Source organism: Acanthochromis polyacanthus, chromosome 9, assembly GCF_021347895.1.
Source record: "Acanthochromis polyacanthus isolate Apoly-LR-REF ecotype Palm Island chromosome 9, KAUST_Apoly_ChrSc, whole genome shotgun sequence".
NCBI lineage: Eukaryota > Metazoa > Chordata > Actinopteri > Pomacentridae > Acanthochromis > Acanthochromis polyacanthus.
Window position 1 is genome coordinate 3,755,702 of NC_067121.1, and position 24,526 is coordinate 3,780,227.

General features: G+C 37.3%; 1 protein-coding gene and 1 long non-coding RNA gene across 3 annotated transcripts in view; both read left to right on the forward strand.

Annotated features, from left to right (window-relative positions):
- Window positions 1-24,526, forward strand: part of kcnq3 (potassium voltage-gated channel, KQT-like subfamily, member 3) — a 133,153-nt gene that overhangs the window by 86,895 nt on the left and 21,732 nt on the right. The window contains exons 3-10 of the mRNA XM_051953914.1: window positions 13,421-13,511; window positions 15,015-15,141; window positions 16,371-16,543; window positions 17,887-18,060; window positions 19,320-19,430; window positions 21,126-21,221; window positions 21,312-21,406; window positions 23,122-23,148. Coding sequence (XP_051809874.1) covers window positions 13,421-13,511; window positions 15,015-15,141; window positions 16,371-16,543; window positions 17,887-18,060; window positions 19,320-19,430; window positions 21,126-21,221; window positions 21,312-21,406; window positions 23,122-23,148 — 894 coding nt within the window. The remainder of the gene's footprint in view (window positions 1-13,420; window positions 13,512-15,014; window positions 15,142-16,370; window positions 16,544-17,886; window positions 18,061-19,319; window positions 19,431-21,125; window positions 21,222-21,311; window positions 21,407-23,121; window positions 23,149-24,526) is intronic.
- Window positions 15,205-15,787, forward strand: LOC127535590 (uncharacterized). 2 transcript variants are annotated; one of them, XR_007944460.1, is made up of 3 exons: window positions 15,205-15,297; window positions 15,517-15,610; window positions 15,705-15,787. It is a non-coding gene; the product is annotated as an uncharacterized LOC127535590 (long non-coding RNA). The 2 variants fall into 2 exon arrangements; XR_007944461.1 differs by having other exon boundaries at window positions 15,211-15,422.

Genomic DNA, 24,526 nt, shown 5'->3' on the forward strand with positions numbered 1-24,526 from the left:
GGGCTGAGTTGGTGCATAATAATAACACACTCTTTCACACAAGATGCATGAATGTGCACATATGCTGAAAAATATCAATTTGATGGCGTCTTATTTTTTCTGAGGTAAAAAACATAGATAATACTTCCATGTGTCAGGTCTTACTGTGTAAAAAAAGTCTTCCCAATCGATGTGTGCTCCACAGTAAATAAATTCCTGACAGTCACAGCTGATAAGAATCATAGGTTTCCACGAAATTCTATGGGATGCATGCGGGTCATTTTTGACCCATTTATGGAAGCTGGGGGTAGTAACACAAATATAATTTCTTTAAAAAGTATGCAAGGTAAGTTAAAAAATTTAAATGGAATGATAAACATGTTTTGAGGGAGACTTGGAACATGAAACAATAACAACTTTTCTAGACAAAGATATTACAAGAAAACTAAGTCAGTGGGTTATTTTTTGACCCACTTATGAGGGTTACTGAGGGTTAAGCTTTATTAGCTTTTCAGCATGGCTTTTTATAGGTCCTCAAAATGATGTTGCATTGGTGTCTTCCACTGCATTATAATGACAATAACACTTCTAATTCTAATTGTAAGTCAGATCCAGGAGTCTCCATCAGGTTTATATTCCACTTTTTGTCCATTGGTTTGAACAACATGCAGAAACACTGGCAACTTCTTTGAGATTAGTTAGTTTGGAGTCGAATTTGAGTAAAATGTCATTTTTCCTGATTTACTTTAAGCTGTTTCCTCCTAAATGTGTAGCCGGATGTTAGGACATCCACAGAAAGTATAGGGAGGAGGTTGGGGATGATGGATGGGTCAGTTTGATGTGTTTATTTCCTGTTTAGCGCCAACAGTTAGCATCATTTTATTTTAACCGTCACCATTCTGTAACTTTGAAGAATGATTCCAGTTGATATCAGCTTTTTGTCGTTCTTCTCAACAACCTGATTTTTACAATAATCATTTTAAACATTAGTTTGTCGTCTAACTGTAAGAAAAATATAGAAATTACCCAGTTGGAATGAACATTTTCTGTTAAACTGTACAATTTATGAGTTTTTAATACAAAACATATGAAGCATCAGTGATTGACAGTAAAACTAATGATTGTTTTACAGATCTATTCAACGTTAAATAAGTTTATTAAGCTTTATTTACTTTTTCAGTGTGTCTTTTTATAGGTCGTTTGGTCTGCATTAATTTCACTCAGAAAGTGCCCTCAAAATGATGGTGCGTTGGTGTCTTCCACTGCATTATAATGACAATAACACTTCTAATTCTAATTCTAAGTCAGATCTAGGAGTCTCCATCGGGCTTATATTTGACTTTTTGTCCATTGGTTTGAACAAAATACAGAAACACCGACGACTGCTTTGACTTTAGTTAGTTTGGAGTTGAATTTGCGGAAACATTCTGTAAACTTTAAATCAGTTTTAAAGTGTCCTGTTGTTAACTTTTTGAGAATGTATTTGTATTTGGTTTTGCATATATTTTGCTATGAAAGTACCTTCAGAATTCAGTTCCACCACTGTCTGCATTTTATAGACAATAAAGCTTCTAACTGTAAGTCAGATCTTGGAGTCTCCATCAGGTTGGACCAGTTCAAAGTTGTGAAAACATGGGGGTGTTCAGATGTAGTCTGTTCCTCCTGCTGCCACAATAATGGTTTAATCCTGGAAGGCTGTTGATGTAGAACTTTTTTTCTTCCTTGTGAAAGTAATGCTGGAGGTTTTCGGACCAATGAGAATTTGGTCACATGAGAACGTATCGACCAACAAATCAACCGGAGTGCTACAGATCCACCAATTATGCAGTTTATAACCTCAGAAAATCTATTCCTCCGCTGTTCTGTGCTGCCCAGTTCACTGATCCTTTGCAGTCAGTAAACAGGCTCCTCATAAAGCCGGAAACATGCTTTAATGTCACGTTTTCTGTGATTGATTCGGCTATAATGTGTTTCGATGTCATCGCATAAATCAAATCTGCTCAGGTGGGCGCTGCTACATTAACCCAGCGAACTGACAGTGAAACATAATGGGATTCCACTTTTATAGGAGTCTGATTCTTCCTCGAGGCGGTTTGGAAGCTGAAGCAGTTGAATTTATTTCTACCTCTACACTCCTAAAACTCTGCAGCACTCCAGTGACAAGTGCAGCTGTCAGACGGAGGTGAACAATCGGCCGATCTGCTTCATTTCAGAGCCTCCAAACTTTCTCGGCGGAGTAAAGATCGCGTCTCTCATCTTGTCTCTCATCTTGTCCTTGCGACTGCAGTCATTAACGCTGTGCCACTGCTGTCCTTTCCCACCAGTGTTTGCATATCGCCCAGCAAATTAACTGTCGGAAATGCATCGTCTGCACTGTCTTTATTGAATCTCACAGGCAAATTGGTTGTTAGGACTCCTCGGGGGTGGTCCTGAGCTGTGGGGAGCCCGGCAGGGATGAGCCTCGGCTGGGCTCCAGGGATGGAAAGTGGATTAACGGGAAGGAGGAGGGCTGTACAGGTTTGCCTCGCTCATAACGTTACCTTTAAGAGCAGATAAAACATCAGTCCAGACAAACAAATCAGCTAATTAAAGATGACTTTAGCCTCTTAGCCGGCGAGTCGTGTGGCGTCAGGTTTCAGTCACAAAAAAAACCCCACCAAAGAAGTCATTTTAAAGGTCATTTTTCACAATTAAATTAATAGTGGAAATGTGATTAATGAGCTTCATCAGAATGTCAGTTTTCCTGAACACTTAGATGCTCCAGTGATTGGACTCTTCCATAAAATGACCCGTGTACAGATCAATGTGTTTTTATGGCATTTTTGTCATTTTTGATAAGAATACTGATTTGTATTGTTGTTTGTAATATATTTTGGTCTATACAAGAATGATTTCATGTTTGAAGTATGTTTATTTTTCACTTCATAACATATTTTGACCATTTTGACAATTGAAAAAGAAGAATATTCCAAAGAACAGCAATAGAAGAATGTCACCATCCATTTTGTTGACCTTTTTCCACTTTTGACCCACTGATGAATCTGAGGGTTAATAACTTTAAGTTGTTTCCTCTTAAATGTGTAGCCAGATGTTAGGCCGTCCTATAGGGAGGAGGTGGGGGTGGACGGATGGGTCAATTTGATGTGTTTATTTCCTGTTTAGCACCAACAGTTAGCATCGGTTTATTTTAACTGTCATCATTCACTAACTTTAAAGAATGATTCCAGCTGATATCAGCTTTTTGTAGTTCTTTTCAAACAACCTGATTTTGACATGAATCTTTTTAAACATTTGTTTGGAGTCTAACTGTAAGAAAAATATAGAAATTGCCCATCATTTTCTATGAAACTTTACAATTTAAGATTTTTTAAAATGCAAAACATATGAAGCACCAATGATTGACTGTAAAACTAATGATTATTTTACAGATTAATTGATTAGTTGCTTGTAGGGTTGGCCCGAATAGTGGTTTCTGGTCTCCGGATATTTGGGCTCTATTAAAGACGAATATCCGAATATTCGTTCTGCCCCCTGCAACGAAGTGAAGCGTGATGTCAGAGTCGGCAGACACCCGGCCATTCGGGTGGTGGTAACAAACACGAATGGATGAGCAGAACACGGCGGGATGAGCCGAAGTGGGCCGAAGGTGAAGGGAAGACAGTTACACCGAATATTCGTTCCGCCCGGTAACGTCCGAACATCCAGATACCGCTGTAGCGAATGAATGTTCAGATATTCGGGTCCAGCCCTAGTTGTTTGATCTACACAAAACATTTTCCACTGCAGGAACTTGCAGGTTTTTTTAAATTACCCCATACCTTTATGTTACGACTAAAAACCGTCCCTGTAGAACCTCTTTGTGACCTAGTTCCGTGGTTAATTTACAAAGTTGGCAAGTTGCAAAGTTGCTGATATTGAACATGTCTGCAAGTCGGGGAAAAAATAGGCTTGATTAAATATTTGTTTTTGTTTCGATTTGAATTATAACTGGTAACAGAACAACACCACCAGAGCAGGAATGACCTCAGAGAAAGCAGTGTTCCTGTCTCGGTTTATGGATTTGCTGTTAATGTACGTGTGCTCGTCTGTGTGGGTGAAAACAATCCGTAAACACAGTATATAAGGTGTTCTGTTGCTGCGTTGTTGTTGGCGGAAACAACCATTAGGAAACATGTAACACACTCTCCACTGTGTAAACCTCCCACTTTGATAGAAGCTCCATTACTTTAACCAGTTCCAGCCGATGCACCGGCTTCCAACGTTCTCCGTCTGCAGCCTCTCAGAGAAAATAGATGGAAAGATAATTTTCTTTCTCTCACTCTCCTGATTGCCAATCACAGCAGATTGGATTCCACGCTTCATTTGTTTGTCCAGCGTGCAGGTAATGGAGTGTTACAGTAGCATCGTGCACTCCGTCTCACTTTATTCCGGTCAGACTAATGGTGATGGTGGTGGAGGTTACATCAGGACATCCACTGCTTCCTGTACGACTGCAAACCCTGCAAGCCGACTCACGAACAACAGGGTTCATTTATTTCTACCTATTATTTTATTTGGGGTGTTTATTTCATTTCTTAACAACATTTGCATTTTTTGAATGCCTACAAAATATGAAGATTTGTAGATTTTCACATGCTTTTTTGCAGTTTTTCCTGCACATACCCTTTATTATACTGTTCTTTGTATTTTAAATATTACCTACCTCATTATCTATGAGCAGAGTTTTTAAAATACTGTGTTTCTGTCCCTTTTTTGCACTTCTTCTGGTATTATTTCAGTTACCACAGCACTAGCTCAAAACACAACCAAGAAGTTCATGACTACACAGCGTTGAATTCTTTAAATCTATGTGGTGAAAATGAGAAATTCAACCATTCACCTGATTCAGTCCAATCTGGAATGGTTGTTTTATTAAAAAAAAAAAAAAAAAAACAGGAGTCATTTGAAGCAGCTTGAACATTTAAAAGTTTGAAGTAGAAATTCAACTTTTACAGAATTTCCAATAGACGGTAGTGTTGTCAGTGATAGCTGATCAATAGTCAGTGCTAATAAACAGCATTAGGCAGTTTTTGGTTCACTTGTTATTTACAACTCTGATTCTGTGGCATCATCAAAGTGGGACTTAAAATGCTGTCCTACAAGACTTCTGCTTTTTGTCACCATTTGCAAACTGGTTGGAGGTTATTAACTACCAATGAAGTCTTTGTCATGATAGCTAAACTCCCATAGAGGGTAAATGTAGTGCTAGAGGGTAAATGTACTGTTCGAGGGTAAACGTAGTGTAGTTCTACTCTGCGTTGTTCTTCCACTCTGGGTGAGTTGGTTTGTTCCAGTCACTTAGTCTTATAGAGTCTAAAATATTGGTCTTTTCTACTCTGAGTCGACTGGTTCGGTCTTTTGAAGCCATTTTCCACTGGAGGAACTTACAGATTGTTTTAAGTTGCATTTTCAAACCACAAGAACTGTCCCTAGAACCTCTTTCATGGTAGAATATACCGTATGATTCAGGGTAAACTGTACAAAAACTGTTGTTCTGATCAATTCAACTCAAAGAGGTTGTTGGGTGCCATTTTTCTGCCCCATTGATAGCCCTGTTCTCTAATATTCAACCTACAGACTAACATAATAAATCTCCATGGTTCTATTTTCTACATGCTCCTAGAACTGGAGTTACTTGGAGCTGATGTTAATCCTATGTCAAGTTCCTGAAGTGGAAAGGTGTCTCTTATATCTACACTATGGCTGGAAAGTTTGGGGTCACTTAGAAATGTCCTTGTTGTTGAAAGAAAAACAGTTTTTTTCTGTGATATCATTAAATGAATGATAAATCCAGTGTAGACATAGTTAATGTGGTAAATGACTATTGTAGCTGGAAACAGCTGATTTTTAATGGAATATCTCCATAGGGGTACAGAGGAACATTTCCAGCAACCATCACTCCTGTGTTCTAATTCTACATTGTGTTAGCTAATGCTGTTGAAAGGCTCACTGATGATGTGCAGTTATGTTAGCACATGGATAAAAGTGGGAGTTTTCATGGAACACATGAAGTTGCTTGAGTGACCCTAAACTTTTGAATGGTAGTGTATATTTTTTAGAGAATTTTGGTAAATGTTGGTGAATTCATTGCATTATTTTCGTGTTAAGAAAAAAACATTCGTAGTCATGGCAGCTTCTGTAAAGCCTTCAATCAAAGCTTTGGACAAAAGGAGAAATTGGCTTTGCTCAGATTTAATTGGACTAATCTGCAGTGGCTGGAACCCCACTTGCTGTTTGTTCTTTGTGTGTCGACTGAACTGGCTCTGATTTCCAGATGTAAGACTCGAATGCTTGTTGAGCTCTAATGGAAAATGAAAGTTCAGTGGGAATCAAAGCAGTGTACAAACAGATGTGACTCTTGTTATCTTTGTTTTACTTTTTTCCTCGGCGGTGCTGTGATTCGTCCTGACGTGTCGGCTCTAATGGCCATCGACATGCACGTCTTATTGAACAAACTATTTGAAGCCCAGTAGGAAGCTCCGACTGCGTTGCAGATCAGTATCTGTCGGATCGTATCGAGTTAACATCGATCAGGTCCGCTCGCTCCAGGATTATCTCTGCCCTCTGGATAACTTTGAGGGAGAAAAAGCTCTGATTGAATTCAGCGGAGGTTTAGTGAAACATATGACTTTTATAAAGAGCCGCAGACTCGACGTGAAGCCACTACACTCCGTCTGCTAACGCTCCACTATCACTTCCTCCAGGTGAATTATGTAAAATTCTCCGGGCTGTTTGGTTGTAAAATATTCATGCTGTTATGGTTGTGCAGCACTTCAGAAACTTCTCCGAGATGTCAACAGCCTCTAATGGCAACACAACAGCGCATGAATGATTCAGGCTGAGGAGGGCAAAGGTGGAGCTTTTCTGAGATCTGCTATTTCCTCACATTTTCACACATTATGCTAATGTATGAAAGATTCTACCAGGCCTCTAAAACACTGAAAATATGCTCTTGTACACGACCTTTCAAAACACTGGGGTCATGTTCTCATTGTAAACTCCCACTTTTATCCATGTTCTAACATAACTGAACAAGGGTTTTCTAATCATCAATGAGCCTTTCAACACCATTAGCTAACACAATGTAGCATTAGAACACAGAAGTGATGGTTGCTGGAAATGTTCCTCTGTACCCCTATGGAGATATTCCATTAAAAATCAGCTGTTTACAGCTGCAATAGTCATTTATCACATTAACAATGTCTACACTGGATTTATCCTTCTTTTCATGTTATCTTCATTGAACAAAACTGCTTTTCTTTCAACAATAAGGACATTTCTAAATGACTCCAAACTTTTGAGCAGTAGTATAAATGCATTAAAGTTGTTCTACATTAATAAAAGTTGCTCTATCACATTTAAAGTTGCTAAAAATGAGTTAAAGTTGCTCAAAATAAGTAAAAGTTGCTCTATCACTTAGAGTTGTTCCATATTAGTTGAAGTTTCTCTGAAATAGTTAAAGTTGATCTATGTTACTTGAAGTTGCTAAAATGAATTAAAGTTGCTCTAAAATAGTTAAAATTGCTCAAAAATGAGTTAAAGTTGCTCTATATTAGTTACAGTTGCTCTAAATGAGTCAAAGTTGCTCTACATTAATAAAACTTGCTTAAGAATGAATTAAAGTTGCTCTGTATTATTTAAAGTTGTTCACAAATGAGTTTAAGTTATCCCACATTAGTTAAAATAGCTCTAAAATAGTTAAAATTGCTCAAAGATGAATTAAAGTCGCTCTACATAATTAAAGTTGCTCAAAAATTATTTAAAGTTGCTCTGCCACAGCTAAAGTTGCTCTATATTATTTAAAGTTGCTCAAAAATGAGTTTAAGTTGCTCTGTCACAGCTAAAGTTCCACTAAAATAGTTAAAATTGCTCAAAGATGAATTAAAGTTGCTCTACAGTAGTTGAAATTGCTCCAGAAAGAGTTAAAGTTGCTCTAAAATGAGTTAAAAATTCCTCTACATTACTAAAAGTTGCTCTATCATAGTTGAAGTTGCTCCATATTAGTTAAAGTTGCTCTATCATAGTTGAAGTTGCTCCATATTAGTTAAAGTTGCTCTATCATGGTTGAAGTTGCTCCATATTAGTTAAAGTTGCTCTATCATAGTTGAAGTTGCTCCATATTAGTAAAAGTTGCTCTATCATAGTTAAAGTTGCTCCATATTAGTAAAAGTTGCTCTATCATAGTTGAAGTTGCTCCATATTAGTTAAAGTTGCTCTATCATGGTTGAAGTTGCTCCATATTAGTTAAAGTTGCTCTATCATGGTTGAAGTTGCTCCATATTAGTTAAAGTTGCTCTATCATGGTTGAAGTTGCTCCATATTAGATAAAGTTGCTCTATATTGTTTTAAGTTAGTTTATACGAGCTAAAGTTGTAAAGAAAAGAGAAAAGTGAAACTGCTGTCAGCATGTGGAGCAGGTTTGGTTCAGGCGTCAGTTTGTTGCCGTCACTACAAGTATTGACTGAATCTGACAAAGCAAACAGGACTCTCCTGTTTTTCAGTGTTTGTTGGGGAAATCTGAGCCTCGATCTGCCTCCAAACCCACACTGAGGGATCATGTTGTCACTTCATCACTTCATCATGCAGGTTTTGTGTCATTTTGCAGCAGAACAAACGTCAAATCAGATTAAAACTTGTAGCGATCACCTCCAAACCCTTTTAATACACTGATATAAATGCATTTTAAAGTGTCTTCATGCTCACTGTTGGATGAGGATCAGGTTCTGGTCCCACCTCAGAAAGCGTCGACGCTAAAATGAGCTTTTCTGGCAGCTGATGGTGGAGAATATCGGACACGCAGCTCTGGGTAAATGTTAATTCTCAGTGTTGCAGTCGGTTGAGTTTGTTCAGTTCCATCTATCATCACAGGTTGGTTGATTCCGGGAACTACAGACGTTTGTATGTGTGCATCCAATTAACGTCGGCTCACTGAGACTAAATTTAGATGTCTGGGTGGAAAAAAGGAGCCTGAGTGGATTATTCAGGGTTTTAAGCTAGAAAGTTGGGCTGCCTGAAGCTGAATATTTGGGTTAGCAGAGCATAGAAGAAGAATACGGGATAAATATAGTAGAAATGAACAATTACACGTACTTACTGGTATCAGTGGTAATATTTTCAGAGCTGAAATGGGAACCGTGGCTCAGTTTAAGGATATAAATTTATTTATTGTTTGTGTCATGTTTAGTTCTTTTGTGTCTCGGTTCTGTCGTTTTTGTCTTGTGTTTATTATTTTCTGTCTTGTTTATGTCGTATCTGTCTTGTTCTTGTCATTTCATGTCTCATTTTTGTCATTTTGTGTCTCATTTTTGTCATTTTGTGTCTTGTTTTTGTCATTTTGTATCTTGTTTATGTCACTTTGTGTCTCATTTTTGTCATTTTATGTCTTGTTTTTGTCGTATCTGTCTCGTTTTTGTCATTTTGTGTCTTCTTTTTGTCTTTTTCTTTCTTGTTTTTGTTGCTTTCTCTCTCCTTTTTGTAATTTTGTGTCTTGTTTTTGTTGCTTTACATCTTGTTTTGTCGTCTTCTGTCTTGTTTTTGTCGTATGTCTTTTTTCATTTTGTTGCTTGTTATGGTCTTTTTGTTTTTGTTATTTTCTGTCTTATTTTTGTCGTCTCCATCCTCCAACAGTGTTCCTACAGAATGTGTAGATCAAAGCTATGTCCTCTCTTCTGTTTTCCATCTTTTCATCCATTGTCAGCCTTGATTGAATGTCTCTCTCTACCTCATATTATCAGGATCAGACTCATTCTTTGGACTGTTTTCCATCAGTGGTCAGCAGTAACAGCTAGCTAAATATCTAGCTTCTACTGCTAAGAAAAAGATCACATTAGCATGGATTAGAGTAGGGTTAGCAACAACACAGAAAACATGGAATAAAAATGCTACCATTGATGTGGAAGCTGAGCCAATCAATACATGTTATTGATCAATATGGAGCAGAAAGCTGGAAAAGAGAAGGTTTAGTTTTCAAGTATTTAGAAGCCCAAATGTCCTCCAGTTCTGGAATGATTGAACACAAAGACTTCCAGATGTTTTCTTCAACATTTGCCCTCAAGAACGTGTATGTTTTATTATTGAATCCAGATTCTGACTCGTTGCTCCTTTGCTCCTTATTTTATCCTCAAAACTGTTCAGCTTCTTCTTTTATTTAAAGTTCTGGATGTTTGGAGGAGAAAAAAGTAAAAAAAAGTCACAGGACAACTTCCTGTGAAATCTAAAAAACACTTTGGGCGCCAATCGGTTGTTTTATAAGACGATGTGTTGTTGATGAAAGACGTCATCTTTTGGTCTCCAGTAGGACTTTAGATATTCTTTTGGTCGTAAACATCTACCAGGTTTGATTCCTGCTGCAGGGAATGAAGGTTTTATAGAGATAGAAGTCTTTGTTAGTTTACTTCTCGATGGTTTCCTACCAAATTAACAAATGTGAGAAAGTTCTTGGTTCTCGTCTCGTGCAGTAAACTCGTTCTTCTGCTCATTCATGCTCTAGATAACCAATGTTTGGGGTCTTGTTTGATTCAATTTGAAGTATATTTTTTAAATTTATCCTTGTCGTTGCTGCAGTCATGTATGTTTAGTTGTTAATTATGTGCTATTAAACTTCTGTGTCGCCTCAACATGAAATTCATCGATCGGCAAGAAAAATCTGCATTTCTGTTTTCAGCTTTTTCACAAGAAAAGTATTTATGGAGGAAAAATACCTGTTTGACTGAAGTGGAGTCATTAAAGTTGCACAGAAGCTGAGGTCATTTCAGGTTTCTCTAGAAGGAGCTCAGTGTTGCTGTTAATGACTGAAGATGCTGCAGGAATCAATGATCACCTGATAATCGGTTAAACCTGTTCATGCAAAGTTTATACAGCATTAAGAGCATGAAGTCTGACTCACTGCCAACATTTAGTAAAGAAAAACAAAACTTTATCTGCAATGAAGCACTAAAGACAGAAAGCATCCATTTAAACAGACAAACTAAAGCAGTGGAAATGTCAAATAAATGTCATGTGTAAAACAAATGAGTGGAAGGATGCAGTTTATTGGTTAATTGGGTGTCAAACAGCCAAACATTACTGACATCTTTATTTTCAGTATGACTTTATGTCTGTTTATCAAATGTAATTTTCAGTTTCAGTTGCATTAAAAGGCCACTTTTCTGCAAGACAAACTCAGACTTCATAGATTTTAGAGGTAAACACAAACTGTTTCTGAAATATCAGGTGATGTAATTGGTTTGTTTGTCTTCTCCTGCTATCAGTGTTGAATTTTACCCGCAAAATTATCATTTTAGTGCCGTTCTGACACCAATCAGACCTGATAAGTGCCTTTTACAGTCTGATAGATGGTCCTCCAGGGAGAAAAATTAAGTGACATTTAATTGAACGATGGTTCCCTCTGATTTTAAACCATTTAAAAGTGGAGCGAAGAGCTTATTCGTTAATCAAAATGCTAATTTAGTCGACCCACTCCTCCATTGCATGATATTAATGCTCAATGTTAGTTATAGAAAAAAATAACCAAAAAAAAAAACAGTTTCGTGTTCAGACTGAGACACCTGGATGGATGTAAAACTGATGTGCAGGGTTTGTGTCATTTTGAAGCAAAACAAATGTCAAATCAGACATACGGATACGTCTGAGTTCTGTTTTTTTTTTTTTATTCTTCCAGGTGAGAACCAGAATGACACTAAAATTGTCTAAAATGACTTGAAAATGATCCATAATCACATCAAATTACTTCAGAATGACATAAAATGTGTCCTAAACAACTCAAATATCATCCCAAAGACACAACAATGATCCAAAATGATAAGAAAAGATCCAAGTTGACATAAAACTTATTGTAAATGACTAAACAATTGTCCAAAATGAGTCAGAATTCACCCAAACTTACTCAAAAATAAACCAAATTGACTGAACATTTGAAGGATGACACAAAATTTGTCCACAATGCTTCAAAAATGATAGAAAACAACTCAAAAATTATCCAAAATTAGAGGAAATTTGTTAAAAATGAAATGAAAGTGATCCAATTTCTGAGTCCAGAATTGTCTAAAAGTCCAGAAAAAATAATGATGCTGAACAGAACCGCTGCTCTGTGTTGTGGTAATTTTGGTCCTTTTTATGGTACATTTTTTTCCTTGTTTTTACTGGCATATTTGAACATTTCATGGTAATTTTGGCTCTTTTCGGGGTAATATTACAATTTTTTTGTCACTATTTAAGTGTCTGTCACAATTTCACCAGTTTTTTTTTAGTAATTTTGGCCCTATTTGTGGTGATTTTGGGTGTTTTTCTTGGAATATTTGAATCGTTCAAGGTAGTTCTAGTTCTTCTTGGGGTCATTTTAAGTGTTTTTGTTGTAATTTTGGCCACTGATGAAGTTCTGAGGCTCAGAAATGATGGAAAAAGTCCATTAAAAAGTGATAAATCTGGACCCACCTCTACGGACTTCAAGGACCTGGAATGTTCTAAATGAGACTAAACTTAAAGACTGGAAGCAGGAAAGGAGAACGTCCCCTTGAGAGAGTTCTAGAGCAGACCTACCGACAACTGGAGAAAGTTCTAGAGTAGACCTACCGACAACTGGAGAAAGTTCTAAAGTAGACCTACCAACAACTGTAGAAAGTTCTAGAGTAGACCTACCGACAACTGAAGAAAGTCCTAGAGTAGAAAACCGACAACTGAAGAAAGTTCTAGAGTAGATCTACCGACAGCTGGAGAAAGTTCTAGAGTAGACCTATCGACAGCTGGGGAAAGTTCTAGAGCAGACCTACCGACACCTGTAGAAAGTTCTTGAGTAGACCTACCGACAACTGAAGAAAGTCCTAGAGTAGAAAACCGACAACTGAAGAAAGTTCTAGAGTAGACCTACCGACAACTGGAGAAAGTCCTAGAGTAGACCTACTGACAACTGGAGAAAGTTCTAGAGTAGATCTACCGACAGCTGGAGAAAGTTCTAGAGTAGACCTACTGACAACTGGAGAAAATTTTAGAGTAGACCTACAACAACTTTAAAGATCCATGATTAATATCTGGTATCTTGTTTTTAAGCCTGAATTTAAACAGAAATAGAAATACAACAATGTGCAGGTTCATGGGGACTTTTTCTAGTAGAATTTTAATTATTTCCTGGTGAACAGAAGCTGTGAGTTTCTGCTGATTATTTGGTGAGAAGACTCAGTAAATCCCTGCATCCCTGCTGATCTGGTGTCAGTTTTTTATCAGAACGCAGATGTGTTTTTCCTCCTAAAATCTGCTGTACTGTTTCTGGTTGTTTTTCTGCAGCTCATGTCTTGTTTATAGAGAGGTGTAGCGCCCTCCTGTGGTGAAAGTCGGGTGCTGCGTTTATCAGTCTGCTGTGTTTTCTCTGCTGTTTTACTGAGCTGCTGGTTGTTTTGTGTCTCTGCAGCTTTTTAATTGTTCTGGGATGTCTGATTCTGGCCATTCTGACCACGTTCAAGGAGCACGAGAAGACGTCGGCACACTGGCTGGTCATTCTGGTGAGAAAACTGGGATTCTGTCTGATTTTAGCATCATTTTATTTCCTCTTAAGACTCGAATTCTTCACTTCAGTTCAGCTGTTTGCACTAAAAGCTGCAACATTTCTCTGAATATAATTTTTTTTTTCTGTCTTGTGCATCATTTTACTCACATCTCTCAAAAATTCTTGTTCATTTTTTCTTGAAACCTGGAATGTAGATAAATGTATTAATTACAGAACAGATGACAGATCATGTACGGAGTGAATACAGGTTAATAATAGATTTAAAAATTACAATGATGCTGAAAATAATGACGACTCATTACATGAAACTCTATTAAAAATTTAAAAACAAAAAAATCTTAAAATTTGGATAATAAAAGCATCAAACAAGGCAGAATAATATGAATACATTTTTAAATAATAATAATAATAATATACATATTTATATAATATAATAATAATAATAATATATACATATTTTTTAATTTACATTTATTAATCTCAGTATAAACAGACAGACAGAAACATAAAATGTAATGAAATAATAGATTTATAGGAAAATTGTTACTCTTATATAAAACCTACTTTATAATTTAGAATTAAATGGTATTATGCAGCAAAAAGTAAACACAGAATAATAGTGTGAGTTAAATTTTAAAAAAAACAAAAAAAACAATGATTATACAATAATAACTGGAGAATTGTAGCTCAAAATCTTTTCCTAAAAATTAATTTAAAAAAAATAAGACATACATATCAAAATAGTAAAAGGGAGGTACAACAAACATTAAAATGAGCTTTTTCAAATGTCACAATAATCACAATAAAAATTGTAAAATGACTTTAGAATTTTTTTCAATTAGTATTTAATTAATTAAGATATAAAAAAGTACTTCATAAACTTCTTTAAACCAATTTTAGAAGGATAAACTGACATTATGACACAATAAATGACAAGTCAGTGCTTAGAGAATTTCATCAAATTAATAAGAGAAACACATTGAATATAATAAATAAACAGCAGTATAATTTTGCGATGTTGATTTTAAAAAGGAACGTTAATATCCAAGACACCATAGAATTATAAAAGAAAAACATACAAAAAATGAAAATAAGCCAAACACTTAAATGTTATATCAGTACATAGATTTAATATTATCTATTGAATATTTTTAAAGTCTAATTTTTGAGTGTAAAAATTCACAACTTCAACCCTCACATAATCTCTCACTGAAATTCTGAACTAAGCAGAGTTCATGTTGGAGAAAAATGAACTTTAAATGTTGCATTTTTCACTTTAATTTAAGTATTTTCTATTTTATTTTGTAAAATTTTGACTCAACAGACATACAATAAATCTCAGTCCACTTTGTGCTGTATTCTCCTGATATTTCAGGTATAAATGAGGTAAAAACAGAGCAAGTAGAGCACGTTAAGACATATTCTAGCGTAAAATGTACTGTTGGGTGTCTACACTGTAAAAAAAAAGTGGAGTAAATTTTCTTGTGTTCTCCTGCAGGAAACTTTTGCCATCTTCATCTTCGGAACAGAGTTCGCTCTGAGGATCTGGGCGGCTGGTTGCTGCTGCCGATACAAAGGATGGAGGGGGAGGCTGAAGTTCGCTCGCAAACCTCTGTGCATGTTAGGTAAGGAGGAGGAATCATCAAGGGTTTTTAGGTAAGGAGGAGAAATCATCAAGGGTTTTTAAGTAAGGAGGAGGAATCATCAAGGGTTTTTAAGTAAGGAGGAGGAATCATCAAGTGTGTCTTAGGTAAGGAGGAGGAATCATCAAGGGTTTTTAGGTAAGGAGGAGAAATCATCAAGGGTTTTTAAGTAAGGAGGAGGAATCATCAAGGGTTTTTAGGTAAGGAGGAGGAATCATCAAGTGTGTCTTAGGTAAGGAAGAGGAATCATCAAGGGTTTTTAGGTAAGGAGGAGAAATCATAAAGGGTTTTTAGGTAAGGAGGAGAAATCATAAAGGGTTTTTAGGTAAGGAGGAGAAATCATCAAGTGTGTCTTAGGTAAGGAGGAGGAATCATCAAGGGTTTTTAGGTAAGGAGGAGGAATCATCAAGTGTGTCTTAGGTAAGGAGGAGGAATCATCAAGGGTTTTTAGGTAAGGAGGAGGACTCATCAAGGGTTTTTAGGTAAGGAGGAGAAATCATAAAGGGTTTTTAGGTAAGGAGGAGAAATCATCAAGTGTGTCTTAGGTAAGGAGGAGGAATCATCAAGGGTTTTTAGGTAAGGAGGAGAAATCATCAAGTGTGTCTTAGGTAAGGAGGAGGAATCATCAAGGGTTTTTAGGTAAGGAGGAGGACTCATCAAGGGTTTTTAGGTAAGGAGGAGAAATCATAAAGGGTTTTTAGGTAAGGAGGAGAAATCATCAAGGGTTTTTAGGTAAGGAGGTGGAGTCATAAAGGGTTTCTTCGGTAAGGAGAGAGAATCATCAAGGATTTTTAGGTAAGGAAGAGGAATCATTAAATGCATCTTAGGTAAGGAGGTGGAATCATTAAATAGTCTTTGGCCAATATTTCACCAACTTTTGAGGCTCTAACATCAGTAGAATCTGATGTGATAAAGTTTGACCAGACAAGGTTCCAGTTTTTAGACGTTTAGACTAAATGTTGATGTGGACTCATTGGTAGGAACCAGAACCTGGTGTTCATAGAGGTCTAGATGTTGGAGGTGGATGTGCAGAAGTACAAGCTGCTTCCATGTCTTCGTCATGCTGAAGTGTCAAAATAATCAAAAAGACAAATCCCACATTTATTGATTAATGTTGCTAATTTATTAAGGTGTTGCTGTAAAATTTGACTAATTAAAGGTTTGATTGGATCTTTTTGTGGAGGATCTTTGATGAAACTTTCCGTCTGCAGACATCTTTGTGCTGATCGCCTCAGTGCCGGTGGTGGCGGTGCGTAACCAAGGCAATGTGTTGGCCACATCACTGCGCAGCCTACGATTCCTGCAGATCCTGCGGATGCTGCGAATGGACCGACGAGGCGGAACCTGGAAGCTGCTGGGTTCTGCCATCTACGCTCACAGTAAGGTAGGAAGGACATTCACTTCCTGATGGTTTTAGGCTTTCCCAAAGAATGTGGAGGTAACCCTCTTTCTTCATACAGAGCATGATGCTGCCACCACCATGCTTGATGGTAGGTTTGGTGTCCTTGGGGTTAAAAAAGACCCGCCCAAGACAGTCTGAAACCAGTCCTAAATAAGTCCTGAGGTCAATTTGGACCATTTTTGCATCATCTCAGGCAACTTTTTAAGTATATTTTGATATATTTGCAGTCAGTTTGGAATATTTAACGTCAATTTGGGCAATTTTTGAATCATTATCAAAATGTTTTCAGTCACTGTGGAAGAGTTTTGAGTAAATGAGCTAATTTTCAGTCAACTTTAACTTATTTTGCAATAATTTGGGCAATTTTTTAAATAAAACTAGACTTGTTTTTAGTCACTTTCACAATTGTTGAGAGAATTTGTATTCATATAGACATCTCTTGAGTCAGTTTAGGCCATTTTTGAGTCAACTTTGACAATTTTGGGCAATTTTTGCATCAACTTAGGCAACTTCAATTTCAACTCAATGATTTTCTTCTTCAGATCTTTGCTGAGCTCCTCAGACTTTCCCACTATAGTGTTTGAGTCTAATGAGTGGATCTAATGGGTTTAATTTAAACTGGACCAGAGGAGTCAGCAGCTGTAGTCAATCAGAATCAGGAGAAGTTAAGATGTCATGAAACTAAGAAACATAACTTTCTACATCACCCAAAAATTTCATCTTATTTCCAGAAGACCTTTAATAAATCTTTAAAAGAACCAAAATGCTTGATTTTTATTTTTTTATTTTTGTCAAAGATTCATTTGTTTCGGTGATTCCATCGTGGAACATTCAGAGTTGTAGAAGTCACTGATATACATGGTGATATACAAAGTCTGTACAAATGCTTTGAAACTTTTGTTTATTACTGAGGTATAGTTTGAGTTTGATTTTAGTTTAAAGGAATCCAAGAATTGATCTGAACTTGTGCAAAAGTGGGACTGTTGTCTGAGTTTTGGAGGCAAAGAAGGGTGAAAGTTTGGAGTAGAGAACAGTGATGACAGAAGGAATTATAGCATGGAGTTACTTATTAAAGAATTCTGAAACAGTTTCTTCAATTAAAAGCTGGTTTTAATAATTAGTTTACCACAAATGTTAGACTGGATACAATGACATGCTGGGAAATAAGCCTTTTTCATGGTAACACCTGGAAAAATTGGTTTTATATCAGCTGAAAGAATAACTTTACTGGTTTACGATTTTCCGAGATTCGTGTATTCATTGGATCAGGGCAGCATTCGGGTTTTATTAGTAAAACTGTACATGTGGTTCTGGCGTTTCTGCAGGAGCTGATCACAGCCTGGTACATCGGCTTCCTGTCTCTGATCCTGGCGTCCTTCCTCGTCTATCTGGTGGAGAAAGACGACGTCTCCATGAACGTTTCCGACCACGAAAACCCGACAGCTCAGCCCAAACCGCAGGACTTCGACACCTACGCCGACGCTCTGTGGTGGGGGCTGGTACGTCCGTTAGAGACCTACAAACAGTTCCACCAGAACCAAAAGATCTGTTCTCACCTGCTGCATGTCGCTTCTACACAAGTTTTCTGTCTTCCAGTGGTAGAAAAAGTACGTGAATCTACCAAAGAGACTCTACTGCAAGTAAAAACTCTGCAAGTACAAAAGGATAAGCATCAAAATACATTGAAATACCAAAAATAAAAGAAGTAAATGCACAGATTGAGCCATTTCAGATGAATCTACACTAACAGTCAAAATGTTTGGACACAGCTTCTCATTTAATGGTTTTTCTTTATTTTCATGACTATTTCCTTTGAAGATTCTCACTGAAGGCAACAAAAGTATGGAACTATGTAGTAAACCAAAAAGTGTGAAATAAGTCAAAACACGTTTTATATTGTAGATTATTCAGAATAGCCATCCTTTGATTACTGCTTTGCACACTCTTGGCATTCTCTCCATGAGCTTTACCTCCAAATACACCAAATATGATGATGCTTTGAAGCCCAGTTCTGTAGACAAATAAAGTGTTTGTCCTTTAATACCTGGCAACCTTCACTGTCCACAGAGTTTTGGTCTTTTATCCATCTTTAGATCAAATATTATCTCCCCACAAAAATCCCCAAATACCTGAAATTGCACTTTAAAACAAGTGGAAATATTTTAGACTATGTTTTTTTGTTTCAGGACGACAAAAGGTCTCGAATCCTGAAGCTTTTTTGTCATTTTGTTGGTGAAATACCTTCAGAGTTGAGAGTGGATTTTGGCCGGAGCTCTGTTGGACAGATAGAACAAATCATGAACCGGGAACACTTTGGCTTCAGTCTAAACTCTGGAGTTTCTTCCAAAAAATCATTATCACATTTTAGCTGTTAATTTCATGCTGCCTTCAGGTGCTGCCGGGAACGTTCACCGCTTCAGAGTCGGCCTTTTTTTCCTCATTCGGGAGGACAAACAATAAAAACAGAGCCGGCAGCTTGGAGAGTCGTGTCCTTTAATGGAGTCAGAGAAGCTCCGAGGCCGTTTTCCCAGCAGCTCGGCCTCATTAAAGCCGCCGTCCTTCAACCAAAAAGGCCAAAAGTTCAGGTTCTATGACAGCGAGCATCTGCCGGCTGAGCGTCCTTCAGCAAGCTGCTCCACCGTCACCCTGGAAACACTGAGATGGCCCTCAGTGGATCGATTTGAGGTTTACTGCTGAAAACAAGGACGCGATATTGTCTAGATGAGCTTAAGGTGAATGTTTATTGTCTGTCTTGTAGATCACGTTGACCACCATCGGTTACGGCGATAAAACCCCAAAGACCTGGGCTGGGAGACTGTTAGCCGGCACCTTCGCTCTCATCGGAGTTTCCTTCTTCGCTTTGCCTGCAGTGAGTAAACTCCTTCACACCCTGGATATTCATATGTATATAAAGTAAATAAATCCTGAACAGCAGAAATTGAGGGTCAGTTTGATGAAAAAAATTAAGACTTTTTTAGAAAACGCAAATCTGTCCTACTGTGACTCAACTTACAAGAATATTTATGTATTTATCAAACAAAAAATTGTAGAATTTCACAGAAACAAGAACAAAATATGCATTTGCAGATTATTTTGCAGTTATTGGAAATTCAGGGGGCAGATTGTCTCCAGTTAGAGTTTCCTGTCGGTTGGGAAGTCAGAATCTCCAGAAATCCAACTGAAAGTTTTCAATTTGGTTCACCAACACCAGGTTTGCATGTTATGGTGTCCATATAGTCACTACCTACAAAATGCGATCAAAAAGTTCCAACACTGTGTCAACAAATTCCAAAATCTTTTAAAAACCTGCTAAACACAGTCCAAAATGACTCAAATATGGTGAAAAGTGACTCAGTATTGTAAAAAAATTACTTAAAAATGGTCTAAAAGGACTCAAAATTGTCAAAAAATAACTCCAAAATTGTCCAAAGTGATTCAAAATTGGGGGGCTGCTCAGCTGTGTAGTGGTTAGCACTTTCACCTTGCAGTAAGAAGACCCCCGGTTCAAATCCCGGCCTGTTCCTGGGATCTTTCTGCATGGAGTTTACATGTTCTCCCTGTGCATGCGCGGGTTTTCTCCGGGTACTCCGGCTTCCTCCCACAGTCCAAAACATGCTGAGGTTAATTGGTTACTCTAAATTGTCCGTAGGTGTGAATGTGAGTGTGATTGTGTGTCTGTATATGTAGCCCTGTGACAGACTGGTGACCTGTCCAGGGTGTCCCCTGCCTTCACCCGAGTCAGCTGGGATAGACTCCAGCACCCCCCATGACCCTAGTGAGGATAAAGCGGTGTATAGAGAATGGATGGATGGATGGATTCAAAATTGTTCAGTTACTCGAAAATTGTCCAAAGCTACTTAGAAATTGTCCAAAAATTTGTCTAATATGACTCAAAAATTGTCAAAAGAACTCAAATAACTGTCCTGCTTTGGTCCAGCTTACCAGCGGTTTTTACCTAGATCAGTTAGCAAAGCCTCCGATTGGCGCTACTTATTTATTGTTTCATGAGCAGAGTAATGGTACGTTTCTTTTAAACTGGGAAGTCGTATTCTCTGTCAGAAATTTCAGCTGAAACATCAACTAAAGTTGGAAGATCTTCACCAACACCAACCTCAAAATCCAAGAAAGAAACGAGCACAAACATAAACTCAAACAGCAGCCGGACCAACAGAAGCCAGACTTGTAGTGTTTGCATTAAGAGCAGCCAGATAGAGTTACAGCCTTTTATATTTAAATTACATTTAGGTTCTTAGGGGCGTCTTTTGCACAAATCGATCAATACAGCTGCTGCAGCGTGTCGTTATTTCTGTTCAGTTTGCAGTAGAACACCGACTTTAGCTTCTTCATGATGCAATCAAGCTTTATTTTATAGCAACTTACATCTGATTTGGTGCAATTAGAAAAACAATATAATTCAAGGTAATATTAAAGTCATTATTAACACATCTCATAAGGCCTTTAATGAGTGAACTCTCAGAAGAATCCTTAAGGAGTTTAGTTGGAGATGACTGTGTGTCTACAGTGTTGATCTTTTTCTTTTTCTGTCCTGTTCTCGTGTCTTCAGGGGATTCTGGGTTCTGGTCTGGCTCTGAAGGTCCAGGAGCAGCACAGGCAGAAGCACTTTGAGAAGCGAAGACACCCGGCGGCCGGACTCATCCAGGTGAGACGCTACCTGACATCCTCCAGCACCTTCAGGCTCTCAGATCTACCATAGTTTTACTGCATTTCTGCTCTGTGTTCTCGTCTCCAGTCTGCCTGGAGATACTATTCCACCAATCCAATCAGGGAAGACCTCATTGCCACATGGAGATTTTATGAAACCGTCATCTCACTCCCCTGCTTCAGGCCAGTACCTTCCTCCTCCTCTGAATTATGTTTTGTGTAACTTCTACCAGATTTAAGACATGTTCACACTAGATCCTGGTGTAGTAGAACAGGAAACACGTCCGTCCATGTCCTGATGATGCTCCAGATGTCATCCAGCAGCTTAATGACTCCTGATACATTTTTACTCCCTATTGGTTCATTTTTCACTGCAATCTAAAGCCCTGCAGCTCCATAAAAACAGAAAAACCACAAAGAAAGACCCAGAAAGGTCTTCATTGCCCTACCTTTCCAAAACACTCTGCACAACTATACAAGAATAGAAACTGTAGAAAGATGTTTCACCATGCTGAATGTATCTCCAACAACTAGCTCCTCTGTTCACTGTTTCTGAGCCATGCCGCAGTTTACTGTCAGTCCAATTGTCCAAAGTAACTCAAATATTGTTCACAATTAGAAAAATGATCCAAAATAACTAAAAAATTGCTCAAAATGTGAAAAATGGTCCAAAGTAACTCAAAAAATGTCCCAAATTTAGAAAAAAAAAAGTCCAAAACAACAAAAAAGTTGCCCACAATTTGTGAAAATTGTGCAAAGTAACTAAAAATTGTGGAAAATATGGGAAAAAAAGTCCCAAGCAACTCAAAAATTGTCCAGATTTTGTAAATATCATTGAAAATATCTAAAAAGTTTTCCAAAATTTTTAAAAATTGTCCAAAGTAAGTCAAAAATTGTCCGAATTTTAGAAAAAAATGTCCAAAATAACAAAACATTTTCCAAAATTTGGAAAAATCATCTAAAGTAACAAAAAATTGGTCAAAAATTTGGGAAAATTGTCGAAAACAACTCAAAAAATTGTCCAAAATTTAAAGAAATAGTCCAACATGACTCAAAAATTGTCCAAAATTTGAGAAAATCATCTAAGACAACTCAAAAATTGTCCAAAGTTTGAAAAATGGTCTGAAACAACTCGGAAAATCCTCCAGAATAACTCAAAAATAGTCCAAAATTTGAAAAAAAAAAAATAGTCCAAAATGACTCACATATTGTCGACAATTTGGGAAAAGCATCTAGAATAACTCAAAACTGTCCAAAATTGAAAAACAGTCCAAAGCAACTCAAAAAATGTCCAAAATTTGGAATAAAAATAGTCCAAAATAGCTCATAAATTTTCTAAAATTTGGAAAATGGTCCAAAATAACTCAGAAATTGTCAAAAAATTGGGAAAAATTTTCCAAACTTACTCAAAATTGCCCAAAATTAGAAATAAAATGTCCAAAGTAACTCAAAAATTATTTTAAAAAATATTCAAAATTGTAAAAAGAAAAAAATCACTCAGAATTATCGAAAATAACTCAAAAATTGTCAAAAAGTGATACATTGTGATTACTACATTTAGAAAGTCACGCCTGGAAACAAATCAAATATTCAGGTGATTAATGAAGACAGAAAGTTTCTCCAGATGAGGATCCCTGATGCAGTTTGTAAAAAGTCGTCTAATTTCTGTGTTTCCTGTAATTCAGACTGGACAGAACATTTTCTCAGAATCTGCAGAGACCTTTCTGAATCTCTACAATAAAATGGAGAATTTAAAGTAAACACGAGCCCCAGCTGGGTGAACCACTAGAAGAATCCTTTATGAAACAAAACTTATCTTCATCTTTTACAGCGTGTTTTTATTCAAAGTTTCCTGCCTGGGTTTCTTCTCTAAAGGTGTGCTTTGTGTGTGTCTACAGGAAGGAGACATTGGAGGTCATGGCCAGGTCAGTCCAGGTTTCTAATCTCCAGTAAATCTCACCGTCCAAACCCACAGAAACACGCAGGGATGATTTAAGGAGCTGCAGAGAGTAATGAACGTTCGCTTTAAATAGCCTTCTGTAATAACGGGAATAAATCTCCGGGCCGACGGTAAATATCGTGACGCCGAACGCCCCCTCGTCCCGTTTAAACCCGGAGATTTTTATAGAAGCCGATTAGCGAGTCCATTAGTTCCGTTTCAATTATCAATGACGGTTTAGATCCAGTAATTAGAGCTGAGAGGAGCTCCACGGTTTTTTCTTTTTTCTTCTCCGTCACACTGAGCGACGATAACGAGCCTCTACATCAAAACGAGAAATATCCAACGAGGATCCATTAAAACCACCCCTGGAATCCAAATACAGTCGTTTATATACCATAGTTAGTCTAATACTACATTTACCCTCTAATACTACATTTACCCCCCAATACTACATTTATCCTCCAACACTACATTTACCCTCTAATACTACATTTACCCTCTGATACTACATTTACCCTTTATCACTACATTTACCCTCGAATACTACATTTACCCTCTAACACAAATTTACCTTCTAACACTACATTTACCCTCTAATACTACATTTACCCTCTAACACTACATTTACCCTCTGATACTACATTTACCCTTTATCACTACATTTACCCTCTAATACTACATTTACCCTCTAACACTACATTTACCCTCTAATACTACATTTACCCTCTAACACTACATTTACCCTCTAACACTACATTTACCCTCTAATACTACATTTACCTTCTAACACTACATTTACCCTCTAATGCTACATTTACTCTCTGATACTACATTTACCCTCTAACACTACATTTACCCTCTAATACTACATTTACTCTCTGATACTACATTTACCCTTTATCACTACATTTACCCTCTAATACTACATTTACTCTCTGATACTACATTTACCCTTTATCACTACATTTACCCTCTAATACTACATTTACCCTCTAACACTACATTTACCCTCTAATACTACATTTACCCTCTAACACTACATTTACCCTCTAATACTACATTTACCCTCTAACACAAATTTACCTTCTAACACTACATTTACCCTCTAACACTACATTTACCCTCTAATACTACATTTACCCTCTAACACAAATTTACCTTCTAACACTACATTTACCCTCTCGTACTACACACTAACGCCAGTCTCGGTCCTTGGTCAGGACTCCTTGATGTTTTGCTCGGCAGCTTTTAGCGGCAGTAACTCGATCCATCGTGGTGAACTTGTCAGCTCGGCGGAGGCCAGGAGGCGTTGGAGCAGAACTCTGGATGTAATGAAGCCGAGAACTGAATGACGGATTGTT